Genomic DNA, 20,686 nt, shown 5'->3' with positions numbered 1-20,686 from the left:
CTCTTCCAGGGCCAGCAGATCCTTCCTTAGATACAGGGCCCAAAACTGCTCACAATATTCCAAATGGGGTCTGACCAGAGCCTTATACATCTGTGCTCTTGTATTCTAGCCCTCTCAACATGAATGCTAACATTGCATATGCCTTCCTAACTGTTGACTGAGCCTGCACATTAACCTTAAGAGAATCATGAACAAGGACTTCCAAGTCCCTTTGTGCTTCTGATTTCCTAAGCATTTCCCCATTTAGAAAATAGTCTATGCCTCCATTCCTCCTTCCAAAGTGCTTAATCTCACACTTTTCCTCATTGTATTCCACCTGCCACTTTGCCCACTCTCCTACCCTGTCCAAGTCCTTCTGCAGCCCCCCCTGCTTCCTCAATACTACCTGTCCCTCTGCAGATCTTTGTATCATCTGCAAACTTAGCAACAGTGCCTTCAGTTCTTTCTTCGCAGATCATTAATGTATATTGTGAAAAGTTGTGGTCCCAGCACAGACCCCTGAGGCACACCATTAGTCACCGGCTGCTATCCTGAAAAAGACCCCTTTATTCCCACTCTCTGCCAGTCAGCCAATCCTCTATCCATGCCAGGGTCTTGCCCTTAACACCATGGGCTCTTAACCTATTTAACAACTTGCTAAATTACATTGGCTTTCAACATTCCAGAATTGTCCGAAATTCAAACGACAGGTTGTTGACTTTCAGATTTTTATTAATGTCCAGTTCATCTCTTCTTTGTCTTAAGTTGTAGGATCTCTTCTTCAAAAGCGGCTTTGTTCTCATGTCCATGGTCACCAGCTAACTGCGTATCTTGTTCCACTTGCAGTTACCTATAAAGTAAAACACAAAACATCCATCCTGCTTGGGGCAAAATGGGTTAATTAATCGGAACATATCTGATAATTCAAACTTAAAATTTGTAATTCCCAATTCCTGTAAAAAATGTAAATAGATCTTCAGCTGTTAACAGGCAAGGGTTAATTCTCTGCTCGTTTGAAAAAGAGGTGGAATAAAGGTTTTCACCTGGACTTCATTACATCACCACCTCTCTTTGTTTCGATCCAAGGTGAAAACATAACCAGGGCATCCCTTTTCGTTAACAATCGTTACTTTACACTCCGATCTCAGAATTTTTTTCTGTCTTTCTTCTTGTGTCAGTTGAGTTAGGAATAATTGGACTTCCGGGTGCGGCGATGACCAGCTGAGTCGCACGTTTCGGCAGCTCCCGGTGAAACGGACTTTTGGGCTCTTGATAGGAGCCCCAACAGCAATTTTGATGGCTAAAAACACTGTGCGGTAAACCAGAAGGGAATCCCCCCTGGATACGGATGGAAAAAGGAGGAGAAAGTGGCCGGATTGCAGTGGATCCTTTAGAACAGCGGCAAGGAAGGCAAGCAAAAACCAAGATGGCGTCGGAAGGTGGCAGTTTAACATGGGCCCCTGAACAACAAGAGTTCTTGAAATGCTGTGTGGAAGAGATCAAAAAGGAAATGAAGAAAGAGCTGTTGGCCCCGATACTACAGGCGATCGAAGGGCTAAAGGAGGAACAAAAGACCCAGGAGCGGGAGCTTCGGGTCGTGAAGGCAAAGGCAGCCGAGAATGAGGACGACATACAGGGCCTGGTGGTGAAGACGGAGACGCAGGAGGCACATCAGAAACGATGTGTGGAAAGGTTGGAGGCACTGGAAAACAACGCAAGGAGGAACAACCTGAGGATTCTTGGTCTTCCTGAAGGTGTGGAGGGAGCGGACGTCGGGGCATATGTGAGCACGATGCTGCACTCGTTAATGGGAGCGGAGGCCCCGGCGGGTCCGTTGGAGGTGGAGGGAGCATACCGAGTGATGGCGCGAGGACCGAGAGCAGGAGAAATTCCCAGAGCCATAGTGGTGAGATTCCTCCGTTTTAAGGATAGAGAAATGGTCCTTAGATGGGCGAAGAAAACTCGGAGCAGTAAATGGGAGAACGCGGTGATCCGCGTTTATCAAGACTGGAGTGCGGAGGTGGCGAGAAGGAGGGCGAGCTTTAATCGGGCCAAGGCGGTGCTTCATAAAAAGAAGATAAAATTTGGAATGCTGCAACCGGCAAGACTGTGGGTCACATATCGAGGGAGGCACCACTACTTTGAGACGGCGGATGAAGCGTGGACTTTTATTGTGGAAGAAAAACTGGAATGAGCGGGTTATTAAAAAGAACGTTTGAACAAAGTGGTGGGGCGAATGTGGGGGGCAAAGAGGGGGGTTAAAAAGGGGGGAAAGAGGAGTTTTATGTACTAATCCTGCGATGTGGTAACTTTTCTCTCTCCCACAGGTGGTGATGGGGGGAGGAGGGGAGGTGGAGGAGATGGGCGTTGGCCATTGGTGGCGGGGCCAAGGGAGAAGCGCGGGCTTGGTTCCCGCGCTATGATAATCATGGCGGGAATAGAGAAGCAGGAAGGAGGGGGCGTCGCACGGTGCGAGCCGAGGTCACGGGGGGAAGCCGAGGTCGGCCAGAGTTTGCTGACTTCTGGGAGCAACATGGGGGGAGTAATTACGCTAGCGGGGGATCTAGCGGGGGGGGTGGGAGGGGGGAATTACTGGGTTGCTGCTGCTGGGGAGAGGGGGGAGCTGGTATGGGCGGGGGGGGCACCGCCTGGGGGAGATACAGCTGCGTGGGAACCGGGTGAGGAGCTGGAAAAAGGTGATGGCTAATCGACAAGGGGGGGGGGGGGGGGGTGTAGGAGGAAGCCCCCCAACTCGGCTGATCACGTGGAACGTGAGAGGGCTGAACGGGCCGATAAAGAGGGCACGGGTACTCGCACACCTTAAGAAACTTAAGGCAGATGTGGTTATGTTACAGGAAACGCACCTGAAACTGATAGACCAGGTTAGGCTACGCAAAGGATGGGTGGGGCAGGTGTTCCATTCGGGGCTAGATGCGAAAAACAAGGGGGTGGCTATATTAGTGGGGAAGCGGGTAATGTTCGAGGCAAAGACTATAGTGGCGGATAACGGGGGCAGATACGTGATGGTGAGTGGCAAACTACAGGGGGAGACGGTGGTTTTGGTAAACGTATGTGCCCCGAACTGGGATGATGCCAATTTTATGAGGCGGATGCTAGGACGCATTCCGGACCTAGAGATGGGAAAGCTGATAATGGGGGGAGATTTTAATACGGTGTTGGAACCAGGGCTGGATAGGTCGAAGTCCAGGACTGGAAGGAGGCCGGCAGCAGCCAAGGTACTTAAAGATTTTATGGAGCAGATGGGAGGTGTAGACCCGTGGAGATTTAGCAGACCTAGGAGTAAGGAGTTCTCGTTTTTCTCCTATGTCCATAAAGTCTACTCGCGAATAGACTTTTTTGTGCTGGGTAGGGCATTGATCCCGAAGGTGAGGGGAACGGAGTATACGGCTATAGCCATTTCGGATCACGCTCCACACTGGGTGGACTTGGAGATAGGGGAGGAAACAGGAGGGCGCCCACCCTGGAGAATGGACATGGGACTAATGGCAGATGAGGGGGTGTGTATAAGGGTGAGGGGGTGCATTGAAAAGTACTTGGAACTCAATGATAATGGGGAGGTCCAGGTGGGAGTGGTCTGGGAGGCGTTGAAGGCGGTGGTTAGAGGGGAGCTGATATCAATAAGGGCACATAAAGGGAAGCAGGAGAGTAAGGAACGGGAGCGGTTGCTGCAAGAACTTTTGAGGGTGGACAGACAATATGCGGAAGCACCGGAGGAGGGACTGTACAGGGAAAGGCAAAGGCTACATGTAGAATTTGACTTGCTGACTACGGGCACTGCAGAGGCACAATGGAGGAAGGCACAGGGTGTACAGTATGAATATGGGGAGAAGGCGAGCAGGTTGCTGGCACACCAATTGAGGAAAAGGGGAGCAGCGAGGGAAATAGGAGGAGTGAGGGATGAGGAAGGAGAGATGGAGCGGGGAGCGGAGAGAGTGAATGGAGTGTTCAAGACATTTTATAAAAAATTATATGAAGCTCAACCCCCGGATGGGAGGGAGAGAATGATGGGCTTCTTGGATCGGCTGGAATTTCCCAAGGTGGAAGAGCAGGAAAGGGTGGGACTGGGAGCACAGATCGAGGTAGAAGAAGTGGTGAAAGGAATTAGGAGCATGCAGACGGGAAAGGCCCCGGGACCGGATGGATTCCCAGTCGAATTCTATAGAAAATATGTGGACTTGCTCGCCCCGGTACTGACGAGGACCTTTAATGAGGCAAAGGAAAGGGGACAACTGCCCCCGACTATGTCTGAAGCAACGATATCGCTTCTCTTAAAGAAGGAAAAGGACCCGCTACAATACGGGTCCTATAGACCTATTTCCCTCCTAAATGTAGATGCCAAGATCCTGGCCAAGGTAATGGCAATGAGAATAGAGGAATGTGTCCCGGGGGTGGTCCACGAGGACCAAACTGGGTTTGTGAAGGGGAGACAGCTGAACACTAATATACGGAGGTTGTTAGGGGTAATGATGATGGCCCCACCAGAGGGAGAAACGGAGATAGTAGTGGCGATGGATGCCGAGAAAGCATTTGATAGAGTGGAGTGGGATTATTTGTGGGAGGTGTTGAGGAGATTTGGTTTTGGAGAGGGGTATGTTAGATGGGTGCAGCTGTTGTATAGGGCCCCAGTGGCGAGCGTGGTCACGAATGGACGGGGATCTGCATATTTTCGGCTCCATAGAGGGACAAGGCAGGGATGCCCTCTGTCCCCATTATTGTTTGCACTGGCGATTGAGCCCCTGGCGATAGCGTTGAGGGGTTCCAAGAAGTGGAGGGGAGTACTTAGGGGAGGAGAAGAACACCGGGTATCTTTGTATGCGGACGATTTGCTACTATACGTGGCGGACCCGGCGGAGGGGATGCCAGAAATAATGCGGATACTTGGGGAGTTTGGGGATTTTTCAGGGTATAAATTGAACATGGGGAAAAGTGAGTTGTTTGTGGTGCATCCAGGGGAGCAGAGTAGAGAAATAGAGGACCTACCGTTGAGGAAGGTAACAAGGGACTTTCGTTACCTGGGGATCCAGATAGCTAAGAATTGGGGCACATTGCATAGGTTAAATTTAACGCGGTTGGTGGAACAGCTGGAGGAGGATTTCAAGAGATGGGATATGGTATCCCTGTCACTGGCAGGGAGGGTGCAGGCGGTTAAGATGGTGGTCCTCCCGAGATTCCTCTTTGTGTTTCAGTGCCTCCCGGTGGTGATCACGAAGGCTTTTTTTAAAAGGATTGAAAAGAGCATCATGGGTTTTGTGTGGGCCGGGAAGACCCCGAGAGTGAGGAAGGGATTCTTACAGCATAGCAGGGATAGGCGGGGCTGGCACTACCGAGCCTAAGTGAGTATTATTGGGCCGCTAATATTTCAATGGTGAGTAAGTGGATGGGAGAGGAGGAGGGAGCGGCGTGGAAGAGATTAGAGAGGGCGTCCTGTAGGGGGACTAGCCTACAGGCTATGGTGACAGCCCCATTGCCGTTCTCACCGAGGAACTACACCACAAGCCCGGTGGTGGTGGCTACACTGAAGATTTGGGGACAGTGGCGACGGCGGGGAAAGACTGGAGCCTTGGGGGGGGGGTCCCCGATAAGAAACAATCATAGGTTTGCCCCGGGGGGAATGGATGGGGGATATGGAATGTGGCAAAGAGCAGGAATAACGCAACTGAAAGATCTGTTTGTGGATGGGAAGTTCGCGAGTCTGGGAGCGCTGACCGAGAAATATGGGTTGCCCCAAGGGAATGCATTCAGGTATATGCAACTGAGGGCTTTTGCGAGGCAACAGGTGAGGGAATTCCCGCAGCTCCCGACACGAGGTGCAGGACAGAGTGATCTCAAAGACATGGGTGGGGGATGGTAAGGTGTCAGATATATATAGGGAAATGAGGGACGAAGGGGAGACTATGGTAGATGAACAAAAAGGGAAATGGGAAGAAGAGCTGGGGGAGGAGATCGAGGAGGGGCTGTGGGCAGATGCCCTAAGCAGGGTAAACTCGTCGTCCTCGTGTGCCAGGCTAAGCCTGATTCAGTTTAAGGTATTACACAGGGCACATATGACTGGAGCACGGCTCAGTAAATTTTTTGGGGTGGAGGATAGGTGTGCGAGGTGCTCGAGAAGCCCAGCGAATCATACCCATATGTTTTGGTCATGCCCGGCACTACAGGGGTTTTGGATGGGGGTGACAAAGGTGCTTTCAAAAGTAGTAGGAGTCCGGGTCGAACCAAGCTGGGGGTTGGCTATATTTGGGGTTGCACAAGAGCCGGGAGTGCAGGAGGCGAGAGAGGCCGATGTTTTGGCCTTTGCGTCCCTAGTAGCCCGGTGCAGGATATTGCTAATGTGGAAAGAAGCCAAGCCCCCGGGGGTGGAGACCTGGATAAATGACATGGCGGGGTTTATAAAGCTAGAGCGGATTAAGTTCGTCCTAAGGGGGTCGGCTCAAGGGTTCACCAGGCGGTGGCAACCGTTCGTCGAATACCTCGCAGAAAGATAGACGGAATGGGAAAAAGAAGGCAGCAGCAGCAGCCCAGGATCGGGGGGCGGGGGGGAGGAGGAACCAGAAGGACTCTCAGGGTTGTTAATATATACTGTATAGTATGTATAGGTCGTTGCTACAGATAATTATATATTGGACTGTTAAATTATATTTTTGGAGAGTGTTACTTGTGACAAGGCAGTTGCCAATTAGGGCTAGTTTTCATTTTTGTTATTTATTATTTATTCATTTTTTGTTTATAAAATAGGTCATTGTTATTTGTGTTGTTATAATATTGTGTAAAGGATGCACAATGTACTGTGTTGGTTGACCAAAAATTCTCAATAAAATATTTAATTAAAAAAAAAAGAGTTAGGAATAATTGTTTTTTCAACCTGACAAGAAGTTTTAACACAAGATCAATCCAACACAGGATTGGTTATAATCATTTTGGATATTCCAATAAATCGTATTAAATGAAAATGATCTCACTCTTACATGTGTGAATTTGTATCCGGATTAAAATTCCCACATGTTGATCACAAATATCCTGGAATCCTCTGGTCAGAAAAACATGACTCCAGGTTCTGTTAGCTGTTTGCTCTAAGATTACAATTTCGACAGAAAACATCAACACTTGAAACAGACACACAAATATCATTCACGCACAAGCAGCGAAACATATCAAATGCTTTAAAACAACAAATGAATTGCGTCAATGTCTTTTTGTTTCTATTGTAACATGCTAGGAATGTCTAATTAAAAAATACTCCAGACAAGGTTAATTCCCCATAAAGATAAACTTTAACGATGACATGACTCTACGAACACCCACATATTAATTTGCTTGTAAAGTTCAAACAGTTAATCATCAGCCTTTTCTCGCTGCTACAGATTTTTAAAGAGACAAAGGAAAGTTCAGATCTCAAAGATATTTTCACCCAAATCTGTTATGACCTCTGTTCCCTAATGGGAGTGATGCGATAGCATAATAAATTCTCCTATTTGTTCCAAATTCCTCTAGGGCGTGCTTAAAATTTCTGCTTTTTTTTTTAGAAATGTTTTTTATTGGGTTTTTGAACAAAGTAGATTTACAGTTATGTACACAGAATTAAAAAAAAAAAATATATATATATATATATAGAAGAGAAGAAAACACAAAACAAAACTAGTGGGATATCATGCACTAGTTCAGCAACAGCAACTCTGTACAGTTGGTAATATTATTTTTAACACAAGTAGGCACCTGTTTTTTTTGGGAGGGGGGGAAACTGGGAATACATTTGGGTGTCGGAGAAACCCTTACATTAGTTATGTCAAATTCTGCTTTTAACTGCCGTCATTGAGATCCCATGAATCAATACTTAAAACCTTATATCGGGTAATTTAGATACAAGTTTGTGGGCAATTTAAAAATCATTCAATTGCCTGCTGAAATAGTTAACTTCTCTGCTCCAATTTATTTTTCCTTTAAACCAATTTCATCATAGTTACTTAACCAAATTTGAAAGAAATCTTAACATTTAATTTGTAACTCGTTTTGAAGAATTCAAATTGGATCACTGACAAACTGCAAGCTATCATCCTGACTTTGACTAGACAATACAAGCTTGTATTTCTCTTGTCTGTTTATGTTCATGCAGTGTTTTCCATTGGTCTTTCATATGTGTTGTTTTCCCCCAAACCCTTTTGATATCTTCCAAGGATTTCCAGCTGCCATTTCAACTCCTAATTAGTATTTTCTAACCCTGGGCCTCAAGTCATAGACTATTCTCTAGTCGGGGGGGATCGCAATATATATATATATATATCTATAACACCGTACAATAGAAATATATATAAATACCATTGTCAGACACCTGCCTGTTGCTGTTACTTGGACCTATTTCAACCCGGACGTTTTCATAAGGGGTGGGTAGGCGGTCACCTGACTCTAAGCGGCCGCAGACGTGAGGGTCTCTTACTTTGGTTCTGCTGATCCGCTGCCTGATGCCTTGATGTTGTGTTCGGTCTCTTCCTCCTATCACTCGTGGCTGGTTCGCCAAATTGTAGGGACTCTTATTTCACCTTCTAATGAGAGTCGATCGTCAGGTTGATTGGAGGTGTCAAAAATACAACTTTATTGCTAATTATTCACTTGAATAAAAACTAAATTGCCCCTTAATTGGAAAAAAATAATTGGGTACTCTAAATTTATTTTTAAAAATTAATCAAACATTGGCCATTACTTAAGATTGACGGGTGTCCATCAACGTTAGCTCAGCGTCTACATGTACAGTCTCATGAAAATGGGTTTCTCACGCCACCGCTGGCCGTAGATCTTGCCGTAACTAATTAGTTGATACATTCTTATTGCTGAAAACACTGAAATACAATTGTCGGTTCATTATAGGAAACATTCACTGAATCAATGTCTACGTTTTCAGAGTCAAGAAACTAGAGTTCAATAATTAGTTCATTATCTGAAACAATGACCGTATTCTCAGTCAAGACACTTTTAATCATTTCACTCTTTAACTGTGCATTCAATTAGCATCTAAAACCATCAATAAATCAATAACCTATCAACTACCTGCCTGTTTCTCTTGGACTGCCTGGTGATCACTGTTCTTTCCTCTAGTCCCTTGAGCTGTGGTGTGACCACCTCGCTAAATGTTCTATCCACACAACTCTCAGCCTTGCAGATGTGCCAAAGTGTGCCCAGCCGCCGATCGAGCTCCGAAACCCGAAGCTCAGGTTTCTGCAGTTGGGGGCACTTGCTGCACATGTGGTCATTTAAACAACAACGAAATGTACAGCACAGGAACAGGCCCTTCGGCCCTCCAAGCCCGTGCCGACCATGCTGCCCGACTAAACTACAGTCTTCTACACTTCCTGGGTCCGTATCCCTCTATTCCCATCCTATTCATGTATTTGTCAAGATGCCCCTTAAATGTCACTATCGTCCCTGCTTCCACCATCTCCTCCGGTAGCGAGTTCCAGGCACCCACTACCCTCTGTGTAAAAAAAACTTGCCTCGTACATCTACTCTAAACATTGCCCCTCTCACCTTAAACCTATGCCCCCTAGTAATTGACCCCTCTACCCTGGGGAAAAGCCTCTGACAATCCACTCTGTCTATGCCCCTCAGAATTTTGTATACCTCTATCAGGTCGCCCCTCAACCTTCGTCGTTCCAGTGAGAACAAACCGAGTTTATTCAACCGCTCCTCAAAGCTAATGCCCTCCATACCAGGCAACATTCTGGTAAAACTCTTCTGCACCCTCTCTAAAGCCTTCACATCCTTCTGGTAGTGTGGTGACCAGAATTGAACACTATACTCCAAGTGTGGCCTAACTAAGGTTCTATACAGCTGCAACATGACTTGCCAATTCTTATACTCAATGCCCCGGCCAATGAAGGCAAGCATGCCGTATGCCTTCTTGACTACCTTCTCCACCTGTGTTGCCCCTTTCAGTGACCTGTGGACCTGTACTCCTAGATCTCCCTGACTTTCAATACTCTTGAGGGTTCTCCCATTCACTGCACATTCCCTACCTGTATTAGACCTTCCAAAATGCATTACCTCACATTTGTCCAGATTAAACTCCATCTGCCATCTCTCCGCCCAAGTCTCCAAACAATCTAAATCCTGCTGTATCCTCTGACAGTCCTCATCGCTATCCGCAATTCCACTAACCTTTGTGTCGTCTGCAAACTTACTAATCAGACCAATTACATTTTCCTCCAAATCATTTATATATACTACAAACAGCAAAGGTCCCAGCATTGATCCCTGCGGAACACCGCTGGTCACAGCCCTCCAATTAGAAAAGCATCCTTCCATTGCTACTCTCTGCCTTCTATGACCTAGCCAGTTCTGTATCCACCTTGCCAGCTCATCCCTGATCATGTGTGACTTCACCTTTTGTACTAATCTACCATGAGGGACCTTATCAAAGGCCTTACTGAAGTCCATATAGACAACATCCACTGCCCTACCTGCATCAGGGTGCTGGTATCATCCTTGAGTTCCCACATATAACAGGTCACACATTCCACTCGGTTGACCTCGCCTGCCATGTCTTAAACTTAAACATACTTTGGGCGAAATTCTCTGTTTGGGAGACGAAGGCTGGGATTCTCTGATCCCGCTGCCATGTTCTGACGGCAGTGTGAAAAGCGGCGCGAGCCACTCCGGCGTCAACGGGCCGCCAGGCCGGGTATTCACCTCTTCCTAGGGGGCTAGTGCGGCGCCGGATGGGTGTCGGCTGCTCCGGCGCTCGGAAGACGGCGCGGATCCGCGCATGCGCGCCACGGCCGGCGTGAGTTCGCACATGTGCGCCACGGCCGGCGCGGGTCCACGCATGCGCGTGGGTTCCCGTCTCCACGCTGGCCCCCGGGCAATTTGGCGGAGCCCCACAGAGGCTCGGCGCGGAGGAACATAGGCCCCCCATGGAACTAGCCTGCCCGCCAATCGGTAGGCACCGATCGCGGGCCAGGCCACCGTGGAGACCCACACCCCCCCCCCCCCGGAGTCGGATCCCCCCGCCCCCCACCAGGATGGCCACTGCAGCCAGAACTCCAAGGTCCCGCCAGGTGGGACCAAATGTAACCCACGCCGGCGGAACTCGGCGGGCACCCGGCCTGTCGAGGCCCAGAGAATCGCCGGGGGGCGTTTTCAACGGCCCCCAGCTGGCGCGACGGCGATCCCACGGGTGCCCGAGAATCAGCGCCAGCGAATTGGCGGGCCGGCGTTGGGGCACCGTGGCGTGATTCACTTGCCCCCCCCCCCCCCTGCGATTCTCCGAACCGGCGCAAAGTCGGAGAATCTCAGCCGAAGTGTTGACACCGGGACTGAACTACTTGCAGTTTGCAGTTCCGTTGGAGGTGCTATTTCCGGAGCAGTTCAGGACATGATAATGGGCCAGCACTCTGCCCATGTGAATCGGGAGCAATTCTCATTCCCGACAGCATTGGATTCGCTGGGGCCAGAATCGGGGCTGGGAGTTTAACAAGCTGGAGCTGCTTACAAGCACTCCACTCCCCAAACACTCTCATTCCAGCCAAGACGATGGCTCCACGAAGAGCAGCACTACACTTCACGGAACTGAATGCAGTGAAGGAGAGGCAGGACACCTCTTCCCCAGTGTGTGCAGGAGGCTACCGCTATCGGTCTTGAGGCCGACCTGGGCGGAGGTGGCTGAGGCACTCATCGGGCGGACTGGCATGCAGTGCCGCAAGAAGAACCACATCCTTAGAGCAGCTCGGGTGAGTCACCACCTCTGCTCCCCTGGCATCACTCTTGCCCCTCACTCCTCACGTCACCCCCCCCCCCCCACTGCCATAGAGGCCAATCAAACCCGCCTGCTTGCATCTCCTTCACATCCCACCCAGCACCAAACCCCAAAACCTGCATTGTCCTCTTTGGCCAGGTGCCTTGCCCACACATACCACCAGCTGCAGACCCGTGTCCATGTGTCTCGCCTTTGTGTCCCCCTAGGAAAAGAGAGCCCAAAACAGAAGAGAGCTGGCAAAGCCCGGAGGGGGTGTTCCCGGGCCACCGGGCTCTTATCCCCGCCAAGCAGAGGGTAATGGCGTTATCCGGGGAGGTACAGGAGAGGGCTATCTTTGAGCCAGGGATCGGCATCTGACAACCAAGTGAGCCCGGAATGCAAAATGATGTCCCTACAGCAGATGAGTCCCCCTTCTCCCTCAGCTAGATACAAAGGATCATGGCTGAGGGCATCGAGAGCATTGGCCGAGCGCTGACTGACATGGACCAGTCACAACAGGGTGCAGAGGGACATGATTCACTTGCTGAGGGGCCTGGCCCAGTCTCTATGCTCCAGGGTAACGAGACTTTGGTTGAGACGGGAGTGGGATTCCAGGACTGGCAGTGTCAGGTGACGGTAGAGCCTCCGTAGCTCACTCAGGCCTCACTTCCATCCCATGGAATAGCCTGGGGGCTATAGTGCACACTGAGGGAGGAAGAAGTGATAGGGCCCATGCCAGTGCCTCCTGCAGGGGAGGTGCTGGACACCCGGTGCTTTTCACCAACATTCCGACCTGCCTCGCTCTGAAGGTGTGAGGGATGGGCTGGGCTGGGTGTAGAGGGTGTACCCGGGGAGTGGGGGGGGGTTTGGAGGATGGCATGGGGAACCGCCCCTAGGATAATCGAACACTCCACTTGGGGTTACCCTCAAGGCGGCGGGAAATGGGGCCGGAATTGTGGAATTGTAGAACCGCATACCCAGTGAATATCACATCAATTGCGTACTAACTCCATAAACGTGCCCACGTCCCCAGAACCCCAAAGAATATAAGGGCCTGTGAGATGGAATAGCCAGCACGCATGCAGGGATCACCCGGGCGGACAGTGGAAGGTGGTCATGAAGGCAGGAGTCAGACTTTGTCAAATGATGTGGGGCATCAGAGCTCATCCCACAGCGAGTCATCATCATCCTCCCTACCCTGGACAAGACCTGCTGATACTGCCTGCCCAGGACAGCACAGTGGCACAGTGGTTAGCATTGCTGCCTCACGGTGCCGAGGTCCCAGGTTCGATCCTGGTTCTGGGTCACTGTCTGTGTGGAGTTTGCACATTCTCCCCGTGTATGCGTGGGTCTCACCCCCACAACCCAAAGATGTGCAGGCTAAGTGGATTGGCCACACTAAATTGCCCCTTAATTGGAAAGAAATGAATAGGGTACTCTAAATTTAATTTTTAAAAATACAGTTTTTTAAAAAAGATGCTGCCTGGCCAGGGCCAACACCCTGTAGTGATGCTGGCAGGACCCTCGGAGGGAAAGGAGGAGTTAATGTGGTGTGACGGAATGAATGGAGGAGGGGCAGGGAAAGATTTGAATGGTTATGGGGATGGAGCACCACTTGGAGGTGGGGGGTAACGTTTGGAGAGGTGGGAGAGGTGAGGCAGGGTCGCAGAGCTGCCGCTTGCCAAGCCTCTTAGTTAGCAAATCTGGAGGTGATGAGGTGTCCCGTGTGTGGTGGCCCTGGAGCACATGTTGGGCATCCAGCTGCGCCAACCTGGGTTCCATGCGAGGCTTGACTTGCCCATCCTCCTTGTCAGATGCCTGTGTTCTTCATCCTCCTCCAGCATGTCGCCCCCCTGCTGTGCAATGTTATGCAGGATTTTGTGTTTTTGTTTCCGATTCCAGCGTCTACAGTAACTTACTTTTATCTTTGAGGTAGAATATACGTGGGAGAGCATTTTAAATTGAAATTATGGTATTGAAGTTGATTCCTTTCATATTGACTTCCACGGCCAGTTTCTGATCACAGAGTAAGCAACAGCTGGACATAACTGGGTGCCCGGATTAATGAGTGATGCCAGTCCTGTGGAGTTAATGGAGTGCCAAGGTTCTCCCAGGTGAAATGTCCCATCATCATACCTGGCTCAAAATTATGGAGACAGGTGGGCTGTAATGTTGATTTGTTAGTTTGGATTTGCACCGGTAGCCAAAGATAAAGGATGTGAGAGAAGTGATAGACGTCTCGGCCTTGAAACACCTCATTAATACGATTGCTGACTGCAATGGTGGACCACATGAATGCACTTCGGTGAGCGATGGTGCTCAGCTTGATGGGAATCGAGTGCCACCTGCTGGATTTGTCTGGTATTTCAGTTGCTAAAGCTTTTTGGACATTTTTCTCCAGGCTTTTGAGTGTAGGTTTACACACTAGGGAGAAATTAGTTCACAGCCCAGTGTCTTTGTTCACCAAGGTGATTAGTCAGCAATGATATAAATGGCTCGGCTCGTGAGTGCTGATCCAGGCTACTGAGCAGATTGAGACCGGATTCGTCCAATAATCCACCATCCTGGAACTCTGGTGCATTGTAACTAATGGCCAATTGAGCAGCAAATTGGATTAAAACCTGCAGTAATGGTGCTGAGTCAGTATTTGTTTTAATTTTTCCAATTAAAGGGTAATTTAGCCTGGCCAGCCCACCTACCCTGCACATCTTTTTGGGTTGTGGGGGCGAAACCCACGCAAACACGGGGAGAATGTGCAAACTCTGCGTGGACAGTGACCCAGAGCCGGGATCGAACCTGGGACCTCGGCACCGTGAGGCAGCAATGCTAACCCACTGTGCCGCCCAGTCAAATGATTCTTTGACAGAATTTCCCCTCCACCCCAGAATCTCTCACCCATCTAGAAGGACAAATTGCATCAACTCCCGTCACACACCATTTTGATTTGAAACTCCATAGAAGAATCCATAGAATCCCTCCAGTGCAGGAGGAGGCCATTCAGCTCTCTGAAAGAGCATTCTACCTCGGCCCAATCCCCAACCCTTTACCCCTACCCCCATGCATTGATCATGACCAGTCCACCTAACCTGCATATTTTTGGACTTCTTTGGAACTATGAACAGTACGGTGCCACAGTGATTATCGCTGCTGCCTCACAGCGCGTACCTGGGTTCAATTCCGGCCTTGGGTGCCTGTATGTGTGGAGTTTGCACCTTCTTTCCTTGTCTGCTTGGTTTCCTCCGGGTGCTCGGGTTTCCTCGCACAGTCCAAAGATGTGCAGGTTAGGTGGATTGGCCCCGCCAAATTGCCCCTTGGTGCCCAATGGTTACAGTGATGGGGCGGGGGAGTGGGTCTAGGTGGGATGCTCTTTCGGGGGTCGGTGCAGAATCGATGGGCCAAATGGCCTCCTTCTGCACTATAAGGAGTATGTTTTATTCTATATCTAGAGATGAGGAGAAGTTTTGTCACCCAGAGAGTGGTTGGCCTGTGGAATACGTTACCACAGAAAGTAGTTGTGGCCAAAACATTGTTGGCTGGGTTCTCAGTTGGTGCCGGGGCAGGATTTGTGGACTTCCATGACAGTAAAACTGGCGCTGCAACTGGACCGATTCAGCGACCGTTGAGGGGCTAGCACCAGTGCCATGTGGAACACAATCTATTCCCATGAGAAAGGGTGCCGGACCTGCGATTGGCACTCAGGAGGCCGACAAGCTGCAGCCGCATATAAACATATACTGATTTTCATTTCACTTCACTCCCCACACACACCATCCCAGCCAGTATAAAAACTGGTAAGTCATGCTACAGTTGTATAGAACCTTGGTATGGACGCACTTGGAATATTGCGCACAATTCTGGTCGCCACATTACCAGAAGGCTGTGGAGGCTTTGGAGAGGGCGCAGAGGAGGTTTTCCAGGATGTTGCCTGGTCTGGAGGGTGTTGGCTATGTGGAGAGGCTGAATAGACTCGGACTGTTTTCATTTCATTAGAAAGAGGGAGGTTGAGGGGTGACCTGATAGAGATCTACAACATTATGAGGGGCATGGATAGACTGGATGGACAGACACACTTTCCCAGGGTGGAGGGTCAGTCACCAGGGGCATAGGTTTAAGGTCCGTGGGTCAATGTTTCGAGGAGATGTGCGAGGCAGGATTTTTACGTAGAGGGTGGTGAGTGCTGGAACGCGTTGCCAGGGGAGGTTGTGGAAGCAGAATAATTAACGGCATTCAAAAGGCACCTTGACAAACACATGGATAAGATGGGTATAGCGGGATACAGCGCTAGGAAGTGTTGAGGGTTTTGGCAAAGGTTGATATCATGACCAGTACAGGCTTAGCGGGCCGAAGGGCCTGTTCCTGTGCTGTATTGTTCTTTGTTCTAACAAGGTGGCGCTGGAGCGCGCCCATGCGGTTGAAGGGCTGGCTGGGGCCAGAGGGCAACTAGGTGGGTGGCCTGGGGGACACCCATATGACCCATGGCCCCAAGTTCACAGTGGGTAGTCAGTGGTGTGCGCAGCCACACGGCTGCCTTGTAGGCTGTGGCAATGGTGTTCCGTACCCATTCACTCCGATCCCACAGCCCACCTCCTGTCCACCTCTGCTACTCCCCCTAGCCCTGGCAAAAGGACATGTTCCGTCCCCTCCCTCGCTCAGCAGCCATGGCGTCTGTTTCACAGTTTTTAAAAGCACAAGTGAACCTCGCCGTCTGGAATGTGGCGCATTGGAGAGGGAGAATTGCACTTAGATGTAGCAGTTATGACGAAGGGGATCAAAGGATATGGGGGGAAAGCGAGATTAGGTTGTTGAGTTGGATGATCAGCCGTGATCATAATGAATGGTGGAGCAGGCTTGAAGGGCCGAATGGTCTCCTCCTGCTCCTATTTTCTATGTTTCTATATCGCCACTCCTTCATCATTGCTGGGAAAAAAGCCTGGAACTGCCTAACAGCACTGTACCTGCACTACATGGACTGCAACAGTTCAGAAGATGGTTTAGCACCGCTTTCTCGAGGGCAATTAGGGAAGGGCAATAATGCTGGTCTTACCAGCGACACACATACCCTGTGAACGAATAAACAGAAACAACCCCCACCCACCTCCCCGGCTACACAGGTTAGTGGAAAACAGGAGTTCTCTTTCCTCATAGGGCTGTGGATATGAGAACAGTAGAACTTTCAAAATGAACCTTTTGTTATTTAAGGGCGGTGAAAGTGCAGGTAGATATTACTGAGGTATTGATCCGTCATGATCTAACTGAATAGTGGTGCAGGCTCGAGGGACTGAATGATCTACTGTCCCTTGCTGCCTCCATAGTACATCTTTGCACTTCTTTTGTATAACTAAACCCGATCCAATTTCCATAATGGGTTTGTATGCTCCCCTAAATAACCTGGTGATTTTGAAATGATTCGATTAAATATTTTCACAAAAGGAATCCGCAGAAGATGTTCAGCTGCAAAAGCGTCTGGCCAAAGCCTGATGGAGCGTAACTCTCCCTTTCGTTCTATTTCAGAATTCTGAGGTGCAGCAGGAGTCCCTGCAGAAAGAGGTGAGGAACAATTCCTCCGCCCTCGAGCAGTACAGTAAGATGAACAGATCCCTGACAACTCAGACGATTGACATGCAGGTAGAGAAATTAATCACCTCTGTTTCGGCAGCAGTGTAGCGCTGCAGCATGTTTTTTTAGATGTGATGTAATAGATAACCTACATGTGAACATATGGATTAGGAACAGGAGTAGGCCACTCGGCCCCTCGAGCCTGCTCCACCATTCAATAAGATCACGGCTGACCTGATTGTAACCCCAGCCCCACCTTCCTGCCTACCCCCGATAACCTTTCACCCCCTTGTTAATCCAGCTCTGTCTCAAAAATATTAAAAGGCTCGGCTTCCACTGCCTTTTGAGGAAGAGAGTTCCATAACCCTCTGAACAAACGTTTCTCCTCATCTCGGTCTTAAATGAGCGACCCCTTATTTTTAAACAGTGACCCCCGGTTCTAGATTCTCTGATGAGGTGAAACACCCTCTCCACATCAACCCTTTAAATGTTTCAGTCAAGTCACCTTTTTACTCTTTGCTAAACTCTAATGGATATAAACCTAACCTCTCCAACCTTTCCTCATATGGCAATCCGCCCATTCCTATTAATCTAGTATAGTAAACCTTCTCTCAACTGTTTCTAATGCACTTGCATCTTTCCTTAGAAAATGGGATCAAGGGGCAGCACGGTGGCGCAGTGGTTAGCACTGCTGCCTCACGGTGCCGCGGTCCCAGCTTCGACCCCGGCTCTGGGTCACTGTCCTTGTGGAGTTTGCACATTCTCTTTGTGTTTGCCTGAGTTATCGCCCCCACAACCCAAAGATGTGGAGGGATTGGCCACGCTAAAAATGGCCCCTTAATTGGAAATAAAATGAATTGGGTACTCTAAAATCTATTTTTTAAAAATATTTTTTTTTTAAAATGGGATCAATACTGTACACAATACTCCAGAAGTGATCTCACTAATGCCCAGCATAACCGTCCAATTTTTGTGAGCAATTCCCTCACAATAAATGATAGCATTCCATCAGCTTTCCTAATTACTTGCAATATCTGTATACCAACCTTTTGTGTTTCATGCACTAGGGCACCCAGATCTCTATGCACCTCGGAGCTCTGGAATCTCTCGCCACTTAGTAATCTTGTTATTCCTCTTGCTAAAATGGACAATTGCGCCCACATTATACTCTATTTGCCAGATTTTTGCTCATTTATTTAACTTATCTCTGTCCCTTTGTAGCCCCCTTACGTCCTTTTCATAATTTGCTTGTCTACCTATCTTTGTGACATCAGCAAATTTACTAATCACACCTTCAATCCCTTCATCCAAGTCATTATGTGAATTGTAAAAAGCTGAGACTGGAGCACTGATCTCTATGGTACACTACTCCCACATCCTGGCAACCAGAAAATCACCCATTTCTGCCAACCCTTTCCTGTTAGCTAGTCAATCTTCAATCAAATATGTTACCCCCATGAGCTTTTACTTTCCATAATAACCTTGATGCACCACCTTATCAAATGCCGCCTGGAAATCCAAGTACAGGACATCTACCATATCCCCTTTATCCACAGCACATGGGACCTCTTCAAAGTACTGCAGTAAATTGGTTGAACACGATTTCCCTTTCACAATACCATGTTGACTCTGCCTGATTGCCGTGAATGTTTCCAAGTGCCCTGCGACAGCATCTTTAATAATGGTTTCTAACATTTTCCCAGTGACAGATGTTAGGTGAACTGGCCTATAGTTTACTGCTTTCTGTCTCCCTCCCTTTTTGAATAAAGAAGTTACATTTGCTATCTTCCAATGTAATGGAACTTCCCTGAATCCACGGAATTTTGGAAAATTAAAACCAATGCATCGACTATCTCAAGACCTTCGGTGAAGTCCGTCCGAACCAGGGGATTTGTCAGCCGGACCCAGCAATTTGTTCAATACCACTTCTCTTATAATTGTAATTGTCCTTAGTTTCTCCCTTCCTTCCATTTCCTTGATCCCAGCTATTTCTGATAAGTTCCCTATAGCAAAGACAGATGCAAAACATCTGTTTTATTCATTTACCATAGCCCCTGGGGTGTACTTGCTTGTGATTTGTCAAAGGGAATCCCAAAACAGGAGGCTGAAGTTGTGCAATTTTTATCAATAGCTCTGGGGACCTGCGATATCCTGCCGTAAGGCAGCGAGAAGTTTTAAATGCTAGATTGAAAGCACATTTGAATAAACTTCAAAACCCCAGGAGACAGCAGGGGGTAGAAATGAAATATCAGCCGGAATTTCATGTTCCAACCCCCCCAATTCAGATTGGTTGGCATCCTTCCAAGGTGGGACTTCCTGCCAGTGATGGCTTCTGCCAATTAACGCGAAACCGGGCCTGTTGGCTTCGGAATGTGTTCCCCGCTAACTCTTCAGATGGCGCTGAAGGTTCGGGCAATAGTGGGGTAGATTTTGACTTTGTGCAATAGTGTCAAATGGGTGCTAGAGGTGGGGGAGATGGTGGCATAGTGGGACTATCATGAACTAGTAATACAGAAGTCCAGGCTAATGTTCTGGGGACATGGGTTCAAATCCCACCATGCCAATTGGTGGAATTCTTTTTTTAAATAAATTTAGAGTACCCAATTAATTTTGTTTCCAATTAAGGGGCAATTTAGCGTGGCCAATCTAGTTATTTTACTGTTTTAATAAAAAGGTATGGCCAATCTACTTCCGCTGCACATTTTTGGCTTTGTGGGGGTGAGACCCATGCAGACACTGGGAGAATGTGCAACCTCCACAAGGGCAGTCACCCGGGTCCGGGATCGAACCTGGGTCTTCAGTGCCGTGAGGAAACAGTACAGCGTAACTGCGGCACCCTGCCACCCCAACTGGTGGCAGTAAAATTCAATTAATAAGTCCTGGAGTGTAAAGCCTAGCTCAGTAAAGGCCACAAAACTATCATTGATTGTCATAAAAACCCATCTGGTTCATTAACATCCTTTAGGGAAGGGAATCTGCTGTGCTTATCCAGCCTGGCCCACATGTTACTCTTGTGTCTCTTAACTGTTCTCTGAAATGTCCGAGCAACCTCCTTGGTTTCCGGGTAATTAAGGATGGACAACAAATGCTGGCCTTGCCAGTGACAATCACATCTAACGCCAAAAATAGGGAAGTGACTGTCCTTTTACATTGTTCCTCACTTCCCAGTGGCACTAAATATAATTAGCGATAAACCAGCAGAATTATTTGATCTTGCCTGTTTACATCATTGCAGAAAGTCACCAGAAACCACAGTTTAAAGTTTCCATCCCACAATGAGAGCAATCTTAGATTTGAAAAGTGTAGATATTTAATAGTAAAGAAAGACTCGATGGATATGTGGATTTATCAATTTTGATACTCTAAAAGAATGGAATCAGATGTTCATAAGTTGTTCCGCGTAATATCGCA

At 48.5% G+C, this 20,686-nt stretch overlaps 1 protein-coding gene across 1 annotated transcript in view; it reads left to right on the top strand.

Moving 5' to 3' along the window:
- myzap (myocardial zonula adherens protein) overlaps positions 1 to 20,686 on the top strand; it is a 139,206-nt gene that overhangs the window by 81,468 nt on the left and 37,052 nt on the right. The window contains exon 6 of the mRNA XM_072470719.1: positions 17,231 to 17,344. Within this exon, the coding sequence (XP_072326820.1) occupies positions 17,231 to 17,344 (114 nt within the window). The remainder of the gene's footprint in view (positions 1 to 17,230; positions 17,345 to 20,686) is intronic.

The sequence above is a fragment of the Scyliorhinus torazame genome, chromosome 12, assembly GCF_047496885.1.
Source record: "Scyliorhinus torazame isolate Kashiwa2021f chromosome 12, sScyTor2.1, whole genome shotgun sequence".
Lineage (NCBI taxonomy): Eukaryota > Metazoa > Chordata > Chondrichthyes > Carcharhiniformes > Scyliorhinidae > Scyliorhinus > Scyliorhinus torazame.
This window is presented reverse-complemented; position numbering and strand designations above follow the sequence as displayed.